General features: G+C 34.6%; 1 protein-coding gene and 1 non-coding gene across 2 annotated transcripts in view; both read left to right on the top strand.

Annotated features, from left to right (window-relative positions):
• LOC145296764 (acetylcholinesterase-like) overlaps positions 1-27483 on the top strand; it is a 261334-nt gene that overhangs the window by 209891 nt on the left and 23960 nt on the right. The window contains exons 4-5 of the mRNA XM_080142816.1: positions 7245-7430; positions 14744-14937. Coding sequence (XP_079998942.1) covers positions 7245-7430; positions 14744-14937 — 380 coding nt within the window. The remainder of the gene's footprint in view (positions 1-7244; positions 7431-14743; positions 14938-27483) is intronic.
• Positions 19199-19306, top strand: LOC145297399 (U6 spliceosomal RNA). The gene has a single exon (XR_013870249.1). It is a non-coding gene; the product is annotated as a U6 spliceosomal RNA (small nuclear RNA).

Here is a 27483-nt window from a genome sequence, read left to right on the forward strand (position 1 = left end):
ACACCAGGGAAGGCACTGCTATATATTTGGGTACAATATAATTATCAATAAAGAATTGGCACTATCATAAATACGAAATCCGCATACATTAAAATATCATATTTAAACGTATTTTATGACCGTAAACCCCGGGTACCATTCTAGTATTTTTATACATTTATTTACCTGCATACTGTATAACATCAGGTTGGTAATGTCGTGTTACATTCTCAAATTTTCGATGTATACCTCATCTTCAGGCAAAAAAAAAATATATATATATGAAATCACTCTGTCGATGTGTATCTATACCGGAAGCCAGAAAACATTTCATGTGTCATCAAGTGCTGATGTAAGGTGAAATACTGATGGTACACATATAACTTAAAAATAGATTCGTGATTGTCCAGAATTCCCTCATATATTAACAAAATACATAATGAAATCTTTATTATGTACGTGCTCGTCACAAAACAAAACAAAAAGATCATATTCCAAAAATCACGTAAATTAATCAAGTAGTTTATATATATATATATATATATATATATATATATATATATATATATATATATATAAGCCTGATGAATCCTAGAGTGGATGAAACGCGGAATATTCTGTGTAGCTTAATTGGCATATATATTGTATAACTTACTACCTAGCTCTACCTACATATTGAGCACTGTTGAAGTAAATACTTAAAGTTTACGCATAAATTTATACTTTCGTATATTAATTTATGTGATTAAATGAAGTGGTCATATATATATATACATGCATACATACATGCATACAATAATATATATAATGCACACTAATTATAAACCTCATTAAAATGTAAAAAACAACCTAGTAAAACGATACACTAAACTCATCGATCAAAAAAAATAAAGAATTAACGAATAATATATTACCCAAAATTTATAACCATTTTACTTAATAATTAAAAACAATGATATTATTTACCTTACACTGAGCGAGATAACTGTATTATACGATTCTACTTTCCTATTCGAAGAATGTCTTCCTAAGCAATCTGCAAATTCGTGTAGTACATATATAGGCAATACAACGACAACTCTTTCCAGACGTTCAGAAAATAGTGCCATATTATCTCGCATAATATAATACTCAAGTAATCTGTAATAGAAAATATACTAAGTACTATCACCAAAATTAAGTACGAAAATAAGTGCACACGTAGATTAAAATTACTAAAAGAAATACTAATGAAAAACTTTCGGCCTAATAGCAACAAAATACCATTTAATACATGTACTAACATATTAAAAATATTTAACAATTAAACAAATTTCCGAATTTCGAGCAAATTAGAAAAAATCAAGATCACTCGATTCTATAATAAACCATAATTTACCAGTAGATGCCAAAAGAATTGTTCGTCATGTTGACAAAATTGCCGGAAAAGTAAAGAAAAAAAATCAGTCATATTAAATCAGACATTCTTGAATAACAAGTTGTTGCCTAAATATGCGCATATATATATATATATATATATATATATATATATATATATATATATATATATATATATATATATATATTAATTACATTTTCACCCCAAGTTTTAAAAATATAATTATCCACTGACACATGTTTCGCCGTCTGCAACTCATCAGAGGGGTTGAATCTAACGAGATTCGAAATCGCTAGATTTAGTCACCCTGATGAATCGTAGACGACGAAACACGTGCCAGTGGGTAATTATATATTAAAAACAATATATATGCCGCTCTCCATATGGGGATAACAAATTGGTTAAAGGGAAAGCAATTCCTAACTAGCATTTAGGTAAACATGTACTTTCGTAAATAATTGAATTCATTCAAAACGTATCGCAAAACACACACACATAATATATATATATATATATATATATATATATATATATATATATATATATATATATATATACTTAACATAAGTCAATCCTTCCTAGATAAGAGAAAAATCCAGGTTGTCCTCGACGGTCGTACATCTAAACAATATGATAAAAATACGGGAGTGCCTCAAGGGTCTATCCTTGGACCTCTATTGTTCCTAATATTCATAAATGACCTCACCGACAAAATTGCCTCTGAGATGGGTATATATGCTGATGAGACCACACTCTATAGCAGGCACGACAGGAAAACAAATGAACACATATAAAAAAAATGACAAAAACACGAGAGGATGACCCCCAATCTGTAGTGGAATGGGGACAAAAATGGATTGTCACATTCACTGCTGCCGAGACTAAACTGGTTTCCTTCAATAATTATAAGGAACCTTCTCTGCCACCAATAGCCATGGCCAGTGACTCTTTAACTGAGAGTACATCTTTCAAACTCCTTGGTCTAACGTTCACAGGGAACATGAGTTGGAACAATTACATTAAAAGCATTGCCAGGGTCGCTGCGAAGAAGGTAGGTTTTCTCTACCGTACTAGAAAACTACTAACACCCGAAAGTATCCCGTACCTCTATAAGGCCACCATTCGCCCATGTATGGAGTATTGTTGTCACATTTGGGCCGGTGCATCGGCTACAAGTCTCTCGCTCCTAGACAAGGTTCGAATGAGAGTCGCCAATCTGATAGGCCCTGAACTGGCATCTAAGCTTCAGCATCTGTCCCATCGACGAAATGTTTCATCCCTTTGCCTGTTCTACAAGTATTTTAATTGTGAATGCTCTGGCGAACTGCAGACACTTGGGCCCCCACGACGTAGACACCCTCGACAAACCCGACAGGCAGCTAAATCCCACCTCCACACAGTAGAGATCCCTAGATGTAAAAGATCTTTCTACTCCAGTAGTTTCTTCCCCAGAACCGCTAGACTCTGAAATTTCTTTCCAGGTTCCTGCTTCTCCAACTGTACTGATATGCAGAAGTTGAAGTGTAACGTGAACCGACATCTTGCTGCCCAAATACCTACATAGTACCCCAGTAGTTGTTGCCCCTGATAGTAGTCCCCTACACCAAAGTGGCAATTTGCTTGTTTGGGGTGCACCAACTATTTTTAATTCCTTGCATTGTGATAGCCTTCTAAATCTCTACTACTACTACTACTACTACTACTACTACTACTACTACACACACACACACACACACACACATATATATATATATATATATGTATGTATGTATGTATGTATATATCATCAAATCTGTTGCCAAGGCCGCTGGAAAAATGGTCGGATCCTTCTATCGATCCAGTAGATATCTCACTGCTGATGCAATTCTCTATCTATATAAGAGCCAGATACGTCCAAGGATGGAATACTGTTGCCACATATGGGTAGGAGCTGCTAGAAATGACTTGTCCTGCCTTGATAGGGTTCAAAATAGACTTCGTGGCCTGGTGGGAGATGTCCTTTTCTCTTCGCTGCAACTTCTATCTCACAGAAGAGATGTTACACGTTTGTCTCTGCTTTATCGTTATTTTCATGGAAAGTGTTCGACTGAGCTTCAATCTATGGTCCCCCCTCGCCAAACTTTCAAAAGAAACACTAGACTAGCTGAAAACATTATCAATAATTTTCCCCACTCTTTATCTGTGCCTAAACCTAAACATAGATTCCATGATGAAAGCTTCTTTCTTAGAACTGCACGCCTGTGGAATTTTCTTCCGTTTTCCTGCTTTCCAGCTGTCTATAATATGGTTGTCTTCAAGTCCAACGTGAACAAGTTTCTGATGAGCCGTTCAACTTAAGTTAACAAATTTACCGAACTTCCATTACTATCGATTACTATATTTTCCTTTTGACTACTTTTATTTTTTTATTACATTTTCACCCCAAACAAGGTACATTGCCACTTTGGTGTAGGGGGCTACTATTAGGGGAAACATCTACTGGGGCACTATGTAGGGATTAGGGCAGCGAGATGTTGGTTCACGTTGCACTTGAACTTATGCATGTCAGTACAGTTGGGGAAGCAGTGACCTGGAATGGAATTCCAAAGTCTAGCAGTTCTGGGGAAGAAGCTACTGGAGTAGAAAGATCTTTTACATCTAGGGATCTCTACAGTGTGGGGGTGGGATTTTGCAGCTTGTCGGGTCTGTCGAGGGTGTTCACGTCGTGGGGGCACAAGTGCTTGCAGTTCTTCAGAGCATTCACCATTATAATACTTGTAGAACAGGTAGAGGGATGCAACGTTTCGACGATGGGACAGAGGCTGAAGTTTAGATGCCAGTTTAGGGCCTATCAGATTTGCGACTCTCTTTTGAACCCTGTCAAGGAGAGAGAGACTAGTAGCCGATGCACCGGCCCAAATATGACAGCAATACTCCATACATGGGCGAATAGTGGCCTTATAGAGGTACAGGATACTTTCGGGTGTTAGAAGTTTTCTAGCACGGTAGAGAGAGCCCACCTTCCTCGCAGCGGCCCTGGCAATGCCCTCGATGTAATTGTTCCAGCTCATGTTTCCTGTGAACGTTAGGCCAAGGAGCTTGAAAGACGTACTCTCAGCTAAAGAGTTGTTGGCCATTGCTATAGGTGGTAGAGAAAGTTTCTTGTAATTATTGAATGAAACCAGTTTTGTCTTGGTGGCATTGAACGTTACCATCCATTTTTGTCCCCATTCCACTACTGATTTGAGGTCATCCTCTAGTGTTTCTGCCATTACTTTAGATATATGTTCATTTGTTTTCCTGTCGTGCCTGCTATAGAGTGTGGTGTCATCAGCATATATACCCATCTCAGAGGCAATTTTACTCTACACTCTTTAACCCTTATCCTTGAGTGGCTTATCGCCCTTGATAAGTGGTGACGCCTATGTAATATATATATATATATATATATATATATATATATATAATAAATCATTTTTATGATTTCAATTGATTAATGGCAAATCTTAATCATTACAAGTCTGAAAACCGCTCTGAGAATTTCGAATTGAGTTATTTTCCTTTTTTATTCAAAATGGCGGAGCGACGCACCCTGTCCTGGCTATTTCATATAATTTTTTTCAAAGTTAAAAAAGTAATAGATCAATTTACGTGATTTTTGGAATATTACATTTACGTGCATCACACATATGTTTCTTCATTTTTGTTTTTTAATATAGGGGGAATTCTTGACAGGAGCCAAAAGAGTTTTATTCGATGATCTCCAAAATTTCTAGGTCAAAATAATACAATTTAACTTATCATTATTATTAAATTCTTAATAGCTGGTACTGTGATCTATCGAGCAGATCAACCATCAAAACATCGCGTGTTGAGTACCACACGTGGCGTTTTCTGTAGAGAAAAATACAAGACATTTTCTTGGCAATTGAAATAAGCAGCAGAGGCGTATTTGATATTATGTAGGCGGAGCTAAGTTGAATGTTTTAAGTAAAATGAAGAATAATTGTTGAAAGAGCAAGTCCAGAATTCAACCTTTTTTTTTTCAATACAGAAACATCTTTATAGTAGACTTACTCATCACGGAACGAAACTGTCATATTCCTCAAATCACGTAAATTAATAAAGTAGTTTTTATTTTAAAATAAGAAAACAAAATTTTATGAGGATGTGAAACGTTTTGTCTTGATCCGCAATGTTTAATAAATAAAGGGAGACAACTCAATTAAAAGTTCCGAAATCAAAATCAACGTTCTACTACCTAGTTACAATTAAAATCGTTAAAAGTCGTAAAAAATGATTTTTTATAGATAAAATCTTCTTAATCAATTTACGTGATTTTTAGAATATGCCATTTTCTTTCAATGATATATACATGCATCATAAAGATTTTTCTGGATCTTTTATTGCAATTAGGTTTAACTCTGATCGTGGAACAAGTGCAGTCTGCAGTAACTTTATTAATGCGTAGTCATGTTTATTAGATTAATGTAAACGAAGACACAAAAATAAAGGTAAATTCTTGCAAAAGCTATCCATTAGAAGCGGAATTATCTTTTGTTAAATTTACTCCATTCATATACTGGAAAAATGAATGCGATGCAATACCTAATTGACGATGGTTTTTCCAAGTTTCTAGAAATGCAAAATAGAAAAAAGAATGAATTTTCATAATTTCATTTGATAAAAAACATTTATCCAGCATTACTTGAATTTTTAAGGTTTTCAAATTTAACCATATGAAATAATATTTTAAAAAAATATGACTAAGCCCTATTCTGTTTTTGATGAGTTATTTGTAAGAGTTGGTTTGACCATTTGTACTGCAATGGAACCCAGGTTACATGTAAAAAGTTCCAGGACTTTTGCACAGTTTTTGCGGTTGAGCATGTGTTGTGTTGTTGAATGTACTTATAATTTATATGATATATACACACTGACAATTCCTTTGCCACTATCCTCAAAATCAACACAGACGAATTTCAAAGTATAAGTTTTATTTACAATTAAGCGTCTAACTTATTGACAAATAGAGAGAGAAAGAAAGAGAGAGAAAAGTTATAAGATGTTGGTTGGTGTGTGGCTCGCGGACGAAGAGGTGTCAAGATGTGAAAACATGCTCGCCACTGTGTTTGCTCTCTTCCCTTTTTTATTGTTTATCTTTCTCTTATATAGACATAAATCGACATTCCTTGAATTGAAAGCATCAAAACATGACATTCTTCCTTTCTATTTTGAATTGCGCAATTCATAACTTCTGGCCCTGGAATGTAAGCAGTTCTTAATGTTCGTTTTAATTATAATTCCGGTCATTTTTATGGGATCAAACATATCGGTTAACTCTATCTATCTATCTATCTATCTATCTATCTATCTATCTATCTTGCGTCGACCATTTCTTTCTCGAGCGCGTTCGATCACGTAATCGTCATCAGGAGTATTTTTTGGAAGAAGCTTTGTGCGGTTGTTTTTATACTTTTTCCAAGTTATCTAGCTGGAGAAGAAGAAGGATAAGATGTGTGTGTGTGTGAGTTAATATATTATTTATAAATTATAATTATTACGTTCCATAATACATAATTTATACGTAGATACTAAAACAATTGCCGTCAAGTCGCATTTTCTATCCGTATTTATAATTGTTATATTGAATTTAATTCTTTTTATCTATATTTATAATTAATTGTTATACTGAATTTAATATTTTTTATCTATATTTATAATTAATTGTTATATTGAATTTAATACTTTTTATCTATATTTATAATTAATTGTTATCCTGAATTTAATTCTTTTTATCTATATTTATAATTATTTGTTATACTGAATTGAATACTTAGAAAAACTATTTACTTTGAAACTATAAGAAAACATATAATTTTCAATCCGTCTTGTTTGTTCATTTCAGGCTTCCTTACATTAGCCGATTCAGAACTCCCCGGTAATTACGGAATCATGGATCAGTTGCTTGCCTTGAAGTGGATCCAGAAAAACATTGAATTTTTCGGTGGAGATAAAACCAAAGTCACTCTAAGTGGACATAGTGCGGGATCTGGCGATGTGGGTCTACACACCTTGTCTAGCTTTGCCAAAGGTCAGTGTAAACACAGATCAGCAATCATTGTTATAACTCTTCACGGAAAGAGGGTACATTAATAGGTATTTTTTTTTAACCGGGGAAGTCTTGAAAGCTCTTTTGCATATTTTTTTCTAACAGTCTTGATTGATATTATGCACTTGTATATTTCAGGTTTGGAGAACATTTATTTTTTATCGGCAAAGTCTAGACACCTCTTTTGTGTATATATTATAACATTCTCAATTGATATTTTGGACTTCTATATATTAGGTTTGGAGAACATTTTGTTTATAGGCAAAGTATGTATACCCTTTTTGCATATGTATTCTAACATTCTCGATTGATATTATGCACTTGTATATATTACGTTTGGAGAACATTTTTTTATCGGCAAAGTCTTAATACACGTTCTGAATATGTATTCTAACATTCTATATTGAAATTTTTTTTTACATAGGGGTAACCACTTATCAAGGCCCGGAGGCCCCTTTTAGGTAAGGGTTACTGAGCGTGCAGTAGTCAATGGGATAATATAGCAATCGTTAGTAATGGACATTTGGTAAACTGGATTACTTAAAGAGACGGTTCATCAAGAATTTGTTTACATTGGACTTGAAGAAAACCAAATTGTAGTCAGATGGAAAACAGGCAAAAGAAAAGACTTTCACAGACGTGCAGTTCTAAGAAAGCAACTTTTTTCATGGAATCTACGTTTAGGTTTAGGCACAGATAAAGAGTGGGGAAAATTATTGACAGTGGTTTCAGATAGACGAGTGTTTTTCGTGAAAGATTGGTGAGGAGGACCATAGATTGAGGCTCAGACGAACACTTGCCATGGAAATAACGATAAAGCAGAGACAAGCTCGCAACGTCTCTTCTGTGGTAAGGGGTTGCAGGGAAGAAAAAGGCATCCCCCACTGCTTCTAGCAGATCCTGCCCAGATGTGGCAACGTTACTTCATCCTTGGACGTACTCGTCTTTTAGATAGGGAATTGCATCAGCAGTGAGATATTTAATGGAGCGGTTGAAGGATCCTGCCATTTTTCCAGCGACCTTGGCAGTAGACTCGATATACTTGTTCCATTTCAGATCAGGAGTAAAAGTCAAGCCTAGAAGCATGTCTAAAAAATTGAGCCTTTCCAAGACGAGAGCCATTCATTTCATATGATGTTTGATAGGGATCAGAGCATTGATGATGTAAAGATAGAAGCTTGGTTTTAGATGCATTTAAAGTAACCAGCCACTCCTTTCTACATTGTACTACATGCTCAAGATCAGAGGAGAGAGAATCAGAGCGAACTTCGTCATTTACGGCCTTTGATGTATTGCCATAGATGGTAGTGTCGTCAGCATAAATGTCTACGGATAATGTAAGGATGTGTTTTGGAAGATCATTAATGTAGATCAGAAAGAGAGTTGGACCCAGGATTGACCCTTGAGGGACTCCACCATTAATACTGTAAGCTTCCGATTTCTGCCCATCAACCCCTACTTTTATGAACCTATCAGAGAGAAATGATTTAATAATTCAGAAGACATTTCCAGCTATAGCGTAGCTGGAAATCTTGTGAAGTAGGCCTTTATGCCATGCCCTATCAAAGTCCTTTTATATGTCAAGAGCAATTGCTCTAAAAATTAGGCGTTTGTCGAGATATTTGCTAATCTTATGAGAAATAACTGTAAACATATCTGATGTAGATCTAGCAGAACGGAAACCATATTGTGTGTCACTAAGGTCGCTAAGAAAGTTATTTCTGCCTAGGTGGTTGACTATATCTCCGTTTAACATAGATTCTAGCAACCCACTCATGATGCACAGGACATGTATTGACCTGTAGTGAGAGGGAGATGATCTATCACCAGAATTCTTAAATACAGGGCATACTGATAAAGTTTTCCAGTGTGTTTGGACAACGCTTTGTAAGTATGGGAGCTAGTTTTGGTTGAAGCTTTTTCAACACTATAATTGGAATGCCTTCGGGTCCAGTTGTTTTACTGGAATCAAGATTCTTGATTAGCTTGGCAACATCACGCACAGATATTTATATGTCGCATAGCGTGTTTTCATATTTTAGATTGGGAGAACATTTTTTTTTCCAGCAAAATCTTGATACCCTTTTTGCATATGTACTATGGCATTCTCGATTGATATTAAAGCACTTGTATACTTTACGTTTGGAGAACAATATTTTTGTTTATATTTTTTAGAATTTTAAGTGGGGGATAATTTAAAGGGTTGTTAAAGTTTTGCATAGCGTATTGGTAAAAGCAAATTGGAGAAATTATTTTTTTTACCTATACACTTCAAACATGAACAGTTCCATTTTGATGCAGGGGGCTATTATCTGGAATATAATTTACAGGGATACTATGTAGGGAGTTGAGCAGCAAGACGATTTAACAATGGCACAGAGTGAATCATTATTTGAACATTTACTGAAATAAATTAAAAAAACTTAGCCTTTATAAAATAATTAAAATTTTAAACTGAATTACAATAGGCATATTTTTTATATTTAAATGAAAAAAAAAAGAATCTTTTTGAACATGTAAGATATTTTAAAACGAACTTTGTAAGGAAACGTTTCTCTAAGAAAAGAAAATTCTGAAATGAATGAAAGTGATCACAATACAAAAACGTAAGGCTTCAAAAAACAAACGAAATTTTACAAAAAATGATACTTTCGTAATGAATCAAAATAATCATTAAAAACTTATAAACTTTTTAAAACTTAATGAATTGTCTCCCCTTGTATTTCTTCAAAAATTAAAATGGCTTTCCAAACAAGTGTCAACATTAATATTAATAATATCAGATATAATTCAATTTGTAAAAAATATAAATTATTAGTTGAACATATAAATAACGTTGCTGTGTAGTAACGGTAGGTTAGAATCGTAGGTAAAAAAACGCTATGTAGTAATATGTAGGTAAGTATCGAAAACAACGCTAATATACAAATTATGCTGCGATAAAGAAAAAAGAGAGAGAAACAACCTACTTGACGGATTTTAGTGTGGAAGTAGGACATTGACAAATGATGTTTATATATATATATATATATGGAAATAATCTTACAACAATCTTACCAAATATTATTACATTTCTGTTTATATATATATATATATATATATATATATATATATAAACGGTATTTATGCATTTATCAACCTGCGACCTCCACGAAGTTAATCAGGTGTGCCGGGCAGATAACGGGAGTAACCGGAAACGGCTGGGCGAGCCTTATTACAAAAACACAAATTGTTACAACTCCCCTCACCATGTTAAGAATGGCGACGACCACTGAAATTCATAAAGTAATACACTGGAAAATAATGTCTTAATATCCAGAAAACTACTTGTTCATCGTTTTCGGTTCTTCCCGTCATCCACCGGACACACCCGAGCAACTCCGTGGAAATAGCGGGTTCATAAATACAGAAGTACCAAAAAATTATCAGTCTATTAAAAAGTATATAAAGTATTAAAAGGATTTTAAGCATGAAATGTTTAAAAGTATATTCAAACGAGAAACATTCCACTCATAAAAAATAATAAATCATTGTGGATCAGTATTTAGTGGAAATAAAATATATAGAAAAGAAAGACAAATACAATAAATAAAGGAACTGGTTATACGTCAGTCCGACTGCCAAATGTGCACGACTTGTGCATAACGCCGAGATGCATACCGCTTCGGTCTTTTTTTTTAGTAAGATAAAAAATGCATTATAATCCGTAAGGTGAGCACCATACCATAAACTATTTTAAAAGTATTTTCAAATAAACTATTTAAAGAATACTTTTAAAATACACCATTTAAAAATATATTTAAAAAAATCATTTAAAAAACTGATTTTATTATTTGTAATAAAATAAAATGCGCAATTATAAAAACAGCTGCATTTTTGTGTCAATATTAAAAAAGTTAAAAACAAATTATTAATTTCTCTTTCACATACCATCTTATAAAATATAATCGGTCACAATTTTTTTCAGAAACACCGTTTATCCCAATGAAAATATTAGTACAAAATATTCTAAACTCATTCGAAAGAACACACATAATAACTGTCATGGTTTAATGTTGAAAGAAGAACGAGAAGGCTTCGAAATAGTGAAATGAAATATGTACCCCCATTTCCCGACGAGGTCCAGCGAGTGATGCGACCCGGCTTGTCTGCTCTTGTTTCGGTTGGCCGCTGGAACAGTGCTGTCTCTTTGGCGAGGGTCCTGGTTGATAAAAGGATTCGGTCGAACAGATTGCCACTCTTCCCACGTTGCTTTTGGTAGAGTGTGCAATCCGTTCAGCTCTGGTCTCCAAAGTTAGCCTCACTGGAAAGTAGAGGTCATTTCGAAACAAAAAGAAGAGAAGAAAGAAAACTCGACAACTCGGCAAGATAATTATTCAGTGGTAGTTACAATTTCTGACCGTCTGTAACCACAGATACAAATGCTCGGGGACTTGTGGCTTTTGTTACTAAAGTCGGGGCGACCAACCCTAAGTCTGGGGGAGGGTACCTCTTCACAGTGTAAATTCAGTAGCTTGGAGCAGAGGGTAACTCAAGTGAAATGTGTTTTCTTTCAAAACGGTCAGGCAGAGATATCCTCGGGGCGATTGTTGCCTTTCATTATATTCAGAACCAGATAGGCTTATTCTCTCCACCGATCAACAGAATTTTATTTCACTATTCTCCATAAACCAATCTCAAAAAGGATTGTACACCTTATAGGCCTCGAGGGACTTTTTCCTCTCCTTCTTCCCTCTAAATCTTATCATCACTAAAATGGAAGAGTCCCAGTGCCTTCATTCCCAATTACCATTACGTCTTTACCTTTTTAACATCAATTGTGGGATGTTTTCCCAAATCCCACTTGTATAAGGCACAAAAAGGAAATCCGTTATCTAGATAACCGGCTTTTCGAAGAGACTTCGCGGACAATTATAGATTTATTTAGTTGACTTGATTTTCTGGTGGTCGCTCAAATATACCGTAAGAAGGGCGTGCAATAAGTAATGCCCCTGACCCACATAGAAGTAGTGCAACGAAACTTGGCACAGTTATTAGTCTTTATATTCATAGGAACCACCCAGAGTTATGCATTTCTCCCATGGTTTGATGCAGCTCTAGAGACCGTTTTTGTAGAACACTCAAGGTTGGTCCTCCAACCACGACGTGACTTCAGAAATCAAGGCTGCATCATCTGGGAAACGCTTTCCTTTCAAAAATAACTTGATGGCTGGGAAGAGGTGAAAGTCATAGGGTGCAAGGTCAGGAGAGTAGGGAGAATGGGGAAATTTCATAACTACCCGCCCGTGTTTCTGATCTGGCGACATGCGAGTTGTGGACCAGAGCGTTGTCCTGCAGGAGGAGAGTACCTTTGCTGATTTTGCCTCGCCTCTTGATTTTGATAGCTTTCCTTAATTTCCTCAAATGTGAAGCATAATATGCTCCTGTAATTGTGTTACCCTTTGCCAGGAAATCTGTCATCACTACTCCGTCCTGGTCCCAGAAGACTGTAAGCATGACCTTGCCAGCGGAGGGCTACACCCTTGCCTTCTTTGGAGGTGGTGAATTCAAGTGCTTCCACTGCATTGACTGGGCTTTGGTCTCTGGATCATAGTGATAAACCCAGGTTTCATCCTGTGTAATCAGTCTTTTGAAAAACTTTGACTCATCTTCTTGGCACATCTCCAAATTCATCCTCGAGCACTCGACGCGTTCTCGCTTCTTGAAAGGTGTGAGCAACCTGTGAATCCATCTGGCAGACACCTTACGCATATGCAAATGATCATGAATGATAGTTTCCACAGACCCTCTACTAATCTTGACATCTTGGGCTATTTGGCGAATAGTAATGCGCCGATCTTCCAAAATGGCAGCCTCAACTTGACGGACAGATGCCTAATCAATGGCAGAAGGGGGGCGACCAGGTCTGAGAGCTGTTTCCACAGACTTCTGGTCATGTTGTAATTCACGATGCCAGTGTTTTACAAGGTCATATGATGTTTATAAGTTTCTTTCATTTCATCAAAGTCTCCTGTGATGTGCGTCCTTTCAAATACAAAAATCGGATCACTGCTCGACATTCAACAGGCTCCATTTCACACGACTCAGTTCAAACACCTATAAAATAGAAACCACAATTAGTTTAGAGCTGTAATTTGCCACATAAGCTGTAGAGATATAAATCATTGCACATGCAAAATTTCAACTAGATCATACAACTAGAAGTGGTTGAGGGGCATTACTTATTGCACGCCCCTCGTAAGTGCTATTTTCACAGCTTGGAGACATTTTATGATTCCAAATGAGACCCTTCAGCTATCCAGCTTAGGGAGGAGTACCGTTTTTTATCTGTTAAGAAAACAGAGTTTTTTTCTTTCATCATCATCATCATCATCATCGTCGTCGTCGTCGTCGTCGTCATGATCATCACTATCATCACTGTTACATCAAACAATGTGAAATTCCTTCAAAAAGCAAAAGACTACCCAGAACGTTGACTGCTTCATAACCCACCAATCTAGTTACAAATATATATTAACAGAAAATACTGAAACGTATATTGGTTATGTGCGACTCCGCTCAACTAGAAGGACAAAGTATGGTTACGTCCCACTCCCACTGAGTCTCAGGTCCTCTCTGTTCAATAGCAGAAACTGGTTACCGAAAGTGACGTCAGGAATAGTCCATTGTCAGAATCTGTAGGGGTGCCAACCCAACAATAACATACAAAATGTCTCAGGATATTATTGTCTAATCACCTTCGTTTTGTCTTGAGAGACAATGGATACTCCCTATAAGGATAGCTGCGCGTGTAATTGTGAAGAAAAGGGTACGCAATCCTCTCCTTAATCGACACTTTGATTCCCGTGTGCGGGGAGAAGTCCAGAACGACCGAAAACAATGCCGAGATAAACAGAAGACACATACAACACCTGGTATTTTCAAATGGTCACCCATTTAGTACTGACTAGGCACAACGTTGCTCAATATATAACTTCGCCAATATACCAACCAACCAACCAACCAACCAACCAACCAACCGATTTTATGATTACTATTTCTACATGACGAACTTAGTTGGACTTAAAAAAATGGAACCAAAATCTTATCTCTTTTGAAAAAAAAGTGGCTCAATCTACTAAGAGGAATGCAGCTTCGTTTAGTTTTTTTTTTTTTTTACCCAATACTTATGTGATTTAACAACTGATATGGAAATGTAGTTTTAGCAAAATCATATCGATTGTATTTTATTAATTTCATCTTTTCGATATTTTAAAAAAATGTTTTCTCCTTGCCTTATTCGTTTGTAATTGCAGGTTTGTTTCGCTTCTCCATCTGCCAGAGTGGAAGCAGTACGGCTCACTGGGCGATGCTGCGACCTAATGAGAAATTATTGAAAAGTGTGAAAGACTATGTGGACCGCATGGACTGCCTGAAAGAAACCTCACTCGAAATCAAACGTTGTCTCAGGAAGCAACCGGCAAAAGTGATCACGTCGACTTGGATACAGGTAAGAGAGAACGTAAATGCCTACTAGACGCTATCCTCGAGTGTCTAAGATCTCCCTGGACAGGGATTTTGTCAGAACAAGCTGGCATGAAGATACTTTTCCCTAGAAAGTAAACCCTGACCAAATATCCAAAATCACATTTCGTATTCGCTACGCAAATAAGATCTCCTCACTATGGCTGACGCACATTAGCTTTTACGAGGAATGGTGCACCTTCTCCAAGTGATGTTACCTCAAGTAATAGCACGAAGCCGGATACTCCACCAGACTAGATAAATTCTTGTCCTGGAATCCAGTTAGACAAAGAGACCAAAATGAAAGATATACTACAACATATGAAAATGGTTAATTGGGGAGAGGAAAACGATGTTCTCAATTTCTTTACTAACTCAGTGTTTAAGAGATAAAGAACTTTAATGGAGCATTGGAATATTTGTGTATCTCATATAGAGTTAAAGTCTTAGCCCCAGGTAGTGGGCCCCTTGATTTCTTAAAACTTCGACTGAAGTAAAATAAAACAAAAAAGTAGTCACACTTTGCTGATGGGAGTAAAATAAGCTTTACTAACAGAACTAAAATACGCTTTGCTATGAAATAGGCGTTGTTGAGAGAAGTGAAATACATCCATCTGATAGACGTTAAATACGCTTTCCTGATAGAAGTTATGCACTATTTGTTCAAAAAATAGCATTATATGATTTTGCTATTAGAAGTAAACTACGCATTTCTAATAAAATCAAAATACGTTTTCCTGGTAAAAATAAAATACACCTTTTTTATATTGTTTTGTTATTTTTCTCCTCAGTTTATTCAAGCTGGGGATGGAGCATCCCGCCGGATGCAAAGCATTCACCTGCTAACTTAGATATTACAACTGAGAGCTCTTTTTAAGATTCTGACCATCCCTTGAAGTACGATTTTCTCAATCTCTCTTGCAGTTGGTTCACCGGGTATATTTTCAGGTAGAAGTAAAATACGCTATGATGATAGAGGTTTCATATGCTTTGTTGGTGAGAATCACGTACGTTTTTTGATAGAATGAAACACGTCTGGCAACACAGACAGCAAGACTGTTATATTGATTGACTTCATCCTTATTAGACGGCGTTTTTACATTTACATACATGGAAGTTTAATATGTAATACTATCTAAGTTATGAAAGATTAAAATGTAATATTATATAAGTTTATAACAGTTTCGTATGCCCAGAACATATTTTGAATCTGGTCACGTGACTATTACGTGATAGTAAGTTTTGTCATTCAAATTCAGAAAGCAAGTACAACCAACTTGTTTGCCTAAGGATATCGAACTTATTAAAACTGCGACTGAAACATGTTCTCAATTTGAAATTAATATACATATATGTGTGTCTGTATGTCAGTGTGTCCGTGTGTCTGTTTGTGTCTGTGTGTTTTTCTCAAAAACAAAAGAACAATAATAAAACAGTGACTACGCATGAATATAACAATCTAATTGAATCAAGTAAAATACCATGTAATTGCAGAAATCAAAATAATTACATGTTAAACAAAAATACATCGAATAAGATATTCACATAGTTACAATCCAAAGTATTGATCGGCCTTATTTCTATATAATATTCTGCTGGATTCTTCCATAGTTCATCAGTACGTTACACTTTTAAAAAGGCCAAGTACAATTTTTGAAGGCAGACTGCTAAAAAAAAAAGAGCCAAATTCGCAAAATTTAACTTTAAAAACGCCAATCTGACAATCTTAGACCAGAATATGAGTGACCTACTTTTGATATTGTCTCGTTTTCGCACACTGACGGAGTAAATTAAAGATTGTCTCTTGCAATGTGATTTCGTTATTTGTAGTAAACTTGGTAGCACAATATAAATTTCTGAGTATTTATTAGTGCTTAGTAACTTATCTCATTTGGGTCAGTTTCATATTTAAAATACAATGGACACTATTTTCATAGGAATGGTAATAAACTCATATTTGCTGCGTGTTATTGGTTTTTCAGCTTACTCTTTGGCATTCTGCAGAAAAAATATTCGCTTTATCAAAAACATATTTGTTGATTAAATGCATTTCTCGTTTCGTGGAATTTCTACAGGTCCTGCTAGTGTCTAGATATGGTTTGTAGTAAACTGGACTTGTTTTAAATAAAGGAACGAGGGCAACGTTTGTTTGGTGAAGTTGATTCTTAAAACAGATGCGTGATCTACATTTTTTAAATTGAGTAAAAACACTAAAACGTTATCCAGCAAGGTAGAAAAGTGACTTATCTGTTTATTATATATTATTTACATTTCCGTACATCTGCCTATACTAGCATGGGTGTCCGGCGTTGCCCAGGTATTTGGATGTCTATGTTGAACAAAAAAAGAAAAAAGTGGTAGTAGGAAGGCAGGCTCGAACCCGTACCGCAAACTAAGAAAAAACGGGGCCAAAAAACCGATCACATCGATTTTCCCAAATCTCAGTACGCTGTGTATCAAATTTCGAATCTGTAGACTAAAAATTGACAGAGTTATTGCGTAGGGAAATGTACACAGACACACAGACACACAGATATAGACAGATACACAGACACGCAGACACTTTCACTTGATATATATATATATATATAAATAAATATATATATACACATATATATACAAATATATATATATATAAATATATACACACACATAAATATATATCTATATATCTATAAAAGTGAACGTTCTGTGCATCTGTGTATCTGTGTGTCTGTGTACATTTCCCTATGCAATAACTGTCAATTTTAAGTCTACCGACTCGAAATTTGATATACAGCGTACTGAGATTTGGGAAAATCGATGTGGTCAGTTTTTGGCCAGAAACTTGGCGATTAAGAGGTCAAACTTCAACGATTTTACCTTTGAGAACTCTACCAAACTCCTCCGACAATTTTGGGTCTACGCACTTGAAATTTAAGATATAGGTTCCTTGGACATGGATCTTACTCAATAACTTGATTTGAGCACAAAACAATAAATTTTAACGGGCCATAATAGGGGTCAAAGTTAAAAGAAAATGACCTCTGCGGTCTCTTCCAAATTACTCAGACAATTTCTGGTCTAAATATTTGAAATTTTACATAAAGGGTATTCAGAGATAGAGCAAGTTTTTTCATCGGTTTGGGTTGAAAATTTTTAGTTACCAATATATAAATGTATGTATGTATGTATGTATGTATGTATGTATGTATGTATGTATGTATGTATGTTTGCATGTCTGCCTTAAACTTTCAATAGAGGCGACGGATTTTACCAAGATCAGTATCGTTTTAAAGTTCGACCTTTCATACGACAAATATCGAAAAATTGGCTAAAAACATTATTATATTCCCCTTTAACTAGGCATTTTCTACAGGGGAGGGGTTACTTTTTTCGCCGATTTTTTAAAAAGTTATGCTCTCCTTTAGATTGTCTAGCCTTAGTTTAAAAAATGTCGCTTCCGGTTTGGCGGTGGTTGTAACAGCATAAACGTTAGGTTTTACCCCGTTCTTTTCCTCCTTTGCGGTACGGGTTCGAGCCTGCCTTCCTATTACCACTTTTTTTTGCTCAACATACACATCCAAACACTCGGGCAACGCCGGGCTGAAATGCTAGTATATATATATATATATATATATATATATATATATATATATATATATATATATATATAAGTGAACGTGTCTGTGTGTCTGTCTGTCCGTCTGTGTACATTTCCCTACGCAATAAGTCTGTCAATTTTTAGTCTACAGACTCGAAATTTGATATACTGAGATTTGGGAAAATCGATGTGATTGGTTTTCGGCCAGAAATTTTTCTGTTAAGGTTAAAGTCCAACGATTTGACCTTTGAGAACACTACCAAACTTCTTTTAGGTCTAAACACTTGAAATTTAAGATATAAGCTCCTTGGACATGGATCTAACTTAATGACTTAGTTTGAGCCCAAAACAATAAATATTAAAGGGTCATAGTAAAGCTAAAGTTTAAAAGAATTGACCGTTTTTTTTTTGGGGGGGGGGTCTGCTCAGCATACACCTCCACCCATGCTAGTATATATATATATATATATATATATATATATATATATTCCAGGTAAGGAGTTATCCAAAAACGAAGAGTAATTGAATTTCAACAAAGCTCGTTGATAGTGCTCAATCAAAGAAAGCAAATTATATTATTTTTATTATTCTTTATTTACATAAATTACATACATTCATATCTTGAAAAATTATGGAACGCTTGACGAATTTGCGTGTCATCCTTGCGCTTCGCTTCGGCAGTACATATATCAAAATTGGAACGTTACAGAGAAGATTAGCATGGCGCCTACGCAAGGATGACATGCAAATTCGTGAAGCGTTCCATATTTTTTCAAGATATCAATGTATTTACATAAAAATTTTTTTTTTAAAATAATAATAATAATAATATTATCATCATCAGCATCAGCATCATCATTATATTATTACTCTTATCGCTCTGTCCGTTATCATGCTGTGTATCACTAAAAAAGGAAAGTGGAATATTCCAAAAAGTGGGAATATTCCAAATAACCTTGTCACCCTTGAAAAAGAAATTGAAATATCTAAAAAAAATTGGTGTCGCTGTTGAGGCAAAGCTAATAAAAATTACTTGTCTTTCTTGACCTTTTGGCTAAGATCAAAGTGTAGTATCCATTCTTCAGGTGCTACATTTCAATTTCTTCTCTCTCAGTGGAAGAGAAATCCTTTACGACTAAGACAATTTTTTCTCCACGTTAAAAAAAACGGCCCTGGTGACTAAATCTGTCCCGTGGGGAGGCATTGTGAATAGGTACTATGTTTAATGTAACAAAGTTTTAATATTAAAAAAGTAACTGGAAAAAGTTATTTCTCATTTAATTACAAAATACCCTGGGAGTGTTACTCCTGATTAATTATAAAATGCCCTGGAAAATGTCTGTTCTGATTTGTTTTTGTTTACTTGCCTCCCTACAAGGGCGGAATTGAACATGAGGTCGGTTAAAAGTTTAGGGGCACACCAGCTCCCCAAAAAGGGGTTATCTGGTCAATAACAAAAATAAGAATTGTATCAGTAATGAAGGATTTCTCCTCCATTAACCAAGATCAAAAAAATGGGGGAATTTAAGTCACTGGAATGCTGAAACTGATACTACACTCAGACATTCACATGTTGAAGCAATGGTTACCTAATCTCTAACCGTGTTAATGTTTTTATGTATTACTTTCGAAAAGCTGCTGAAACAGTTTATGATTTAAACATTACTTTATTTCAAGTATATTTTAAGCGGTGGGTTACGGGATATGAAGTCAGTCCCGGAAATTACTCAATCCGTTTACGATTTAAACATTACTTTATTTCATGTATATTTTTAACAATGGGGTGGAGGGTGTTAAATAAGTCCCGAAAATGGGTGAACCCGTTTACGCATTACACATTGCTTTATTTAATGTATATTTTTAACATTGGGGTGGGAAATATGAAGTCGGTCCCGGAAATGGATGAAACAGTTTACTATTTAGACATTACATTATTTCATGTATATTTTTAGCAATGGGTTTGGGATATAAAGTCGGCCCCGGAAATGGCTGAAACAGTTTACTATTTAGACATTACATTATTTCATGTATATTTTAAGCAGTGGTTTGGGGATATAAAGTCAGTCCGGGAAATAGCTGAAAATGTTTACTATTTAGACATTACATTATTTCATGTATATTTTTAGCAGTGGGTTGGGGATATAAAGTAAGTCCCGGAAATGGCTGAAACAGTTAACTATTTAGACATTACATTATTTCATGTATATTTTTAGCAGTGGGTTGGGAACATAAAGTCAGTTCCGGAAATGGCTGAAACAGTTTACGGTTAAAACATTACTGTATTTAATGTATATTTTCAACAGTGGGGTGGCGGACATGAAGTCAGTCCAGGGATTGAATGAGATGTGCAAATATATACTATCAGAAAGCGTCGGCCAGTATTGAATGAGATAGGTGGAAAACATATAGTAACAAAATACCCAGTGTCTCCCAGGATCGAATGAGATAGGTGAACGATATATATTAGCAGAATATGCGGTGTCACCCGGGATTGCATAAGATAGGTGAAACATATATACTATGAGAATACCCAGAGTTTATTTATTTGTTTGTAATTAAGTAATCAGTCCAGTTATTATTTAAGTAAGGGGGAGCGACATAGTGGGTTAATATTATGAAAATTATTGTCGAAATTAGTTACATATCCAAGAATTATGAAAAATGATGAAATGTGAGTTAATTGATTGGTGTGTTTGTAATGATATAATAAGCCCAGACAATACATCAAATATATTATAAGTGGGAGGGAGAGGCATAATATGGGTTTTTAATTATAAAAATTATTGTCAAAATTAGTAACATATCTAGAATTATGAACAAAGATTAAATGTGAGTTAATCGAGTGTGTGTTTATAATAAAATAATCAGCCCAGGAAATATATCAAAGTAATTATGTAAGTAAGAGAGGGCGATATGGATGGTTTAAATTATGAAAAATAATTGTCAAAATTAGTAACATATCCAAGAATTATGAAAAATGATAATATGTTATTTAATGCATTATTGTGTTTGCAATGAAATAATGAGACCAGACAATATATCAAAGTTATTATTTTAGTAAGTGGGGCGATGATGTGGGTTAAAATGATGAAAAATGATTCCCGACATAAGTAACATATCCAATAATTATGAAAAATGACGAAATGTGAGTTAATTGATTTGTGTGTTTGAAATTAAATAATTATCCCAGATAATATATCAAAGTTATTATATTTGATTATGTGGGTTAAAAATATTAAAAATAATTGTCGAAATGTGTAACATATCAAAGAATTAAGAAACATGAAGTGTGAGTTAATTGATAGTTATGTTTTTTTTTTATGAAATGATCAGCCCAGAAAATATATCAAAGTATTTTTTAGTAAGGGACGGCGACGAGGATGGTTTAAATTATAAAAAATTATTGTCAAATTAGTAAAATATCCAATAATTACGAAAAATGACGAAATGTGATTTTATTGATTGGTGTGTTTATAATAAAATAATCAGCCTAGACAATATATCAAATTTATTATATAAGTAAAGGGGAAGAAGATAAGGAGGGTTTAAATTATGAAAGATTATTGTCGAAATTAGTAACATATCCAAGAATTACGAAAAATGATGAACTATTAGTGAATTGATTGATGTGTTTGTAAGGAAATAATCAGCCTAGACAATATATCAAAGTTATTTAGTAAAGACGGAAGGGCTAAAATGTGGGTTAAAATTATGAAAAATGATTGTCGATATAAGTAACATATCCAAGAATTATGAAAAATGATTAAATGTGATTTCATGCATGAGTGTGGTTGTCATAAAATAATAAGCCCAGACAATATTTCAAAGTTATTATTTTATTAAGAGAGAGCGATAATGTGGGTATAAATTATGAAAAATGATTGTCGAAATTAGTAACATACCCAAGAATTATGAAAAATGATGAAATGGAGGTTAATTGATTAGTGTGTGTGTAATGAAAGAATCAGCCCAGCAAATGTATCAAAGTTATTATTTTAGTAAGGTTGGGCGACAACGTTGGTTTAAATTATAAAAAAATACTATCGAAATTAGTAACATATCCAAGACTTATGAAAAATGATGAAATGTGAGTCGACTGATGTATGTGTTTGTAATGAAATAATCAGCCTAGAAAATATATCAAAGTTATTATTTTAGTAAGGTGTGCGATATGGTGAGTTTAAATTATGAAGATTTATTGGAAAAATTAGTACTATATCCAAGAATTAGTAAAAATAAAAATGATGAAATGTGAGTTAATTAATAGTTGTGTTTTTTATGAAATAATCAGTCGATACAATATTTGAAATTTACTATTTTAGTAAAGAGAGAAGCTATAATGTGGGTTGAAATTATGCAAAATTATTGTCGAACATAGTAACATATTCAATAATATGGAAAAATGATACAATATGAGTTAATTGACCGGTGTGTTTGTAATGAAATAATCAGCCCATGAAATATAGCAAAGGTATTATTTTAGTAAGGGGGCAGTACAGTTTTAATAAAAAAAAAAACGAGAATATGATTGTGCCTTCATTCATGCTGAATAGAACGCTCACAGCATGCGCAGCAACAATATATTGCATAGGAAAAATGCTGCTGTGGAATTTCCACAGGTCCCGCTAGTAGTAATAATAATAATAATAATAATAATAATAATAATAATAATAATAATAATAATAATATATGCACACAACACACACCACACGTGTGTGTGTGTGTGTGTGTGTGTTTGTGCGCATGAGTATTAGTTCAGCAAAATAGGTCAAGTTCGAGAGCTAAAGGCTAAAGGTCATGTTTAGGCATTCGCAGTTCTTTTTTCAAAAGACAATAGCAACAAATAATTATAGTTTTCGTAGTATTTGGATTCTTCCGACTACTATTCTCATCTTGAGTTTTATTTTCACAACGTTCAGGTGGATGAATAAAGTACTTGGAATAATTCAGTTGTAAGCCACACATTTCTGGATGTTCAAGGGTCAATGACCAGTTTAGGCAATACTCAGAGTATGAGTGTGAATTAGGACTTCTAATCGATGATGATTGTCGGTGATGGCTGACGGAACGAGAACATGCTACCTCAGTGGATTAAATGGAGGCAGCCGTTCGAGATTCAGTGCAGATTCCCGAGTTCGACAGAAAGATTCTTGAGTTCGGCAAGATACATATGAAGAAGGTCGGAGATTATATGCGTCGAAACACTGTGAAAATCATATTAAAGATAAGAGCTGTAGTCCGAATAATAAAAAATAATACGAATTACAGATCCTCATTCAAGCGACTAAAAAGCCTGACAACTGCACGCTGCGTACAGATTTTTTCTTTCCAAGAGTGGGCGGTTGAGATATGCGTAAAGTTATTAAGTGTTTACGCATACGTATCGATATGACGCTTCTTCCGGTTGATTAAGGTCGGTCAGTTGCAAACACGGACGGACGATGCATAGTACTCAACCAACTGAAGTATTATAAATAAAAGTTATTCAAATGAAACTTTTGTGATCACTGATATTTAAAATGAAGGGTGTTTTATATTTCTTAATTTTTGAGATGAGGATTGATTATTCGTATTATTTGCACTACTGTTCTCATTTTGAGTTTCATTTTCACAACCTTTCGGTTGATATAACTCCCGACCTTCTTAAGGTGTATCTTGTCAAACATGGGAATTTTTCTATCGAACTCGAAAATTTGGATAGAATTTCACATGAAAGCCTTTATTTACTTCACAGGGGTAGCTTGTTCTCGTTCCATAAGCCATGACTGAATAAAGGTCCTAAGTAATTCACAATTGCCTTTTTTGGTCGCCACCGAGAATTGAACCTTCAACCTTCAAGAGAATAACACATATCCGATTGATTTTCCAAGTACTGTAGCCACTGCGGCACGTAGAACTCATCCAGCTGAAGAATTACAAATAAAAGCTGTTTAAATGAACCCTTTAAAGCACATGACCATGCACATTTAAAATGAAGTGTGTTTTAATTACGTATTATACAGCTGGGGATTCATTGAATGACACCCGGATTTCGCTTAGCTTACTCTTCGGCAGTTACAAAACAAATAGGCAGAGAACAGAGTCATCAAACAGAAAAAGTTGCTAGAATATTAGTTAGAAACACGGTTACCATTTAATGGATTCTTAATTATATAATGTGCAAATGTCAGAGATATAATTATAGATTTCTAACGATTTAATAAATCATCGTATACTAAATAAATTTACTATTTTCACATATATTTAAAACTAATCGATATGTTGTTGTTACTTTCTTCGTTAGTCTGTACGTTACATTTTGAAAAAGGCCAAATATAATTTTTAAAGCCAAACAGCTTTACAAAAGGCCAAATTCGCTAAATTTTATTTAAATAGCCAATTTTGTAACCTCGGACAAGAATGTGTGTGTGTGTGGGTGGGGGGACGAGAGAGAGGGTGAGAGAGAGAGAGAGAGCTCTACCATGTAATCTCAATTAACGTCATCTCGTCTCTCTCTCTCTCTCTCTCTCTCTCTCTCTCTCTCGAGATCTCAAACATTATCTCGTCTCCCTTTTTATAAGCCTTTTCCTCCATCGGTGGCGTCACTTCGCATGCATTTATATACGCGCTATGGTACATGTCGAGTTTTAAATAAAATATTCTGGACGGCGTGTTTTTAATATCTGTTAATGTTACTCCAGTCCTCGCGATTAATTTTTGGATGAATAAAATCCTTTTAAAATAAGTCGGTGATCATTTATCAAAGTGAGATCAAGCTACAGAGTGAATGCGGTATTTTGGTGTCTTACTTAACAAAGTACAACGGGCCCTAGTATAAAAAATAACCCACATTGTAGTACACACATGTCGCTTAACACTAAAGTAACTAATAATTTACATTTGCTTAGTAATGATAGACTTATATGTTACACCTAGTCATCGAATTGCTAAGGAAAATTAAAACTATAAAATCAGGCGCCAAACGTAATCTGGAATATTTGGAATAAAATAAAAATTATGTAATCTATACAAATTTCATAACACGACTAATCTCCTTAATAATCGATTCGAACGATTGATTATTCGTCTATACAGATCACTATATTCCTTTTTAAATATATTAGTAAGATATAATAAAATGTCATATATTAGTAAGATATAATAAAATGTCATATATTAGTAAGATATAATAAAATGTCATATATTAGTAAGATATAATAAAATGTCATATATTAGTAAGATATAATAAAATGTCATAGCAGTAACACTTATAAGCGATGTATAAAGAGATGAGTATAAGAATGTATAAACAAATTTAAATATGCATATATATGAATAGGTAAATAAATTTTAAAATAAGTAGGGAAAAGATTTGAATAAAATTGAATTTAACGATCAAATTTGAAATTATTAGTTTTTTGTGTCCATATCTAAATTTGGTTCCGAGTACAGTTAGGTTTTAATTTAAATACATACTGAGCATATATATATATATATATATATATATATATATATATATATATATATATATATATAGAGAGAGAGAGAGAGAGAGAGAGAGAGAGATGTGTGTGTGTGTGTGTGTTGTTATTCTTCGCCATAAACAAAGCTATTTAAAGTTATAATTTTAGGTCTTGGATATGACCTTAAACTATATCCGATGGTGAGGCCCCAGCTTGCGGGCTTTGAGGAGTGGGAAGTCACCTCTTAATTGACCTTACTCCCAGGTCCACTCTGAGCCGGAGTGGTAGTACCTGTTAGGGTCCCAACTATGGGTTACACAGAAACTGAGTGGAAAATATATATCCATATTCTATTAAAAACCTTTTCTTCACAATCACTGGATTCGGCATTAAATGACCTAAAAAGGGTTGATATGCCGTAAAACAAAAACAACTAACCAACCAATTATAATTTTAATTTTCGAGTTTTAAATAATATGTTCAAGACAACCAGTTTTTTTAAATGTCTGTAAATACCAGTCCACTCCTTACAATTAATTTCTTAATAAATAAAATCCTTTTAAAATGAATCGGGAATCATTCAGTTAAGTGGGATCATGCCACAGAGTAAATTTGGTATTTTGGTGAGAGTGTCTTGCTTAAGACAAGCCCTAAGAGGTTTTTTTTTGACAACATTGGATAACCATCGAGCCCCGATTCTCCAAAGAAAAATAATTATTCGAGATTCATGCTTAAGGTTATAGACTAAAATTCATGATTATTGTTTTTTCTTTTAAAAATATCTTGCTGGGAATATAGATTTTCTTATTTAAATAGAATAAATGTCCTGCAAGAACGCCAACGCCAACAACGATATTTGAAAACCTTAAATACAATTGCGATATAATCACGTTGACACGTCGGTTCTCACTAGATCACTGAAATGAAGCAACGATGAGCCTGGCCAGTACCAGATGGGTGACCATTTGGTAATACTTTATATGGTGTGGCGAGACAACACTACTGTCTAAAGAAAAAGTAAGCCGTGTCCTTCCTTTCGCTAGTCCAGGGGAGAACCTTGGGTAACGTCAAGGTACACATTGAGCAAGTCGCCCCAAACAAAGAACACTGTCACTTTTTTTTAAAATCGCCCCAAACAAGGGACACTGCCACTTGAATTCAAAGGACTATTATTTGGGGCCAAATTTACAGGGACATTATGTACTGAGTTAAGCAGCGAGATATCTGTACATCTGCATGTAAGTACAATCAGGGAAGGAGGGATTCTGGAGGAAATTCTAAAGTTTAGCAGTTCCAGGGAAGAAACTATTAAAGTAGAATGGTTTCTAGCATCTAGTGGTATCTACAGTGTAGGAGAGCGACTTTTCTTCTTGTCAGGTTAATTGGAAGTCTTCCCATCGAGGAAGTACACGTGCTTCGAGTTCGTCGGAGCACAGTAAAATACTTATAAATCAGTCACAGGGATGTGACACTCCGATGACGGAGCAGGTGGTTAAGGTTTGATAAC

This window comes from Euprymna scolopes, chromosome 17 (assembly GCF_053919585.1).
Source record: "Euprymna scolopes isolate OS-2025 chromosome 17, ASM5391958v1, whole genome shotgun sequence".
Lineage (NCBI taxonomy): Eukaryota > Metazoa > Mollusca > Cephalopoda > Sepiida > Sepiolidae > Euprymna > Euprymna scolopes.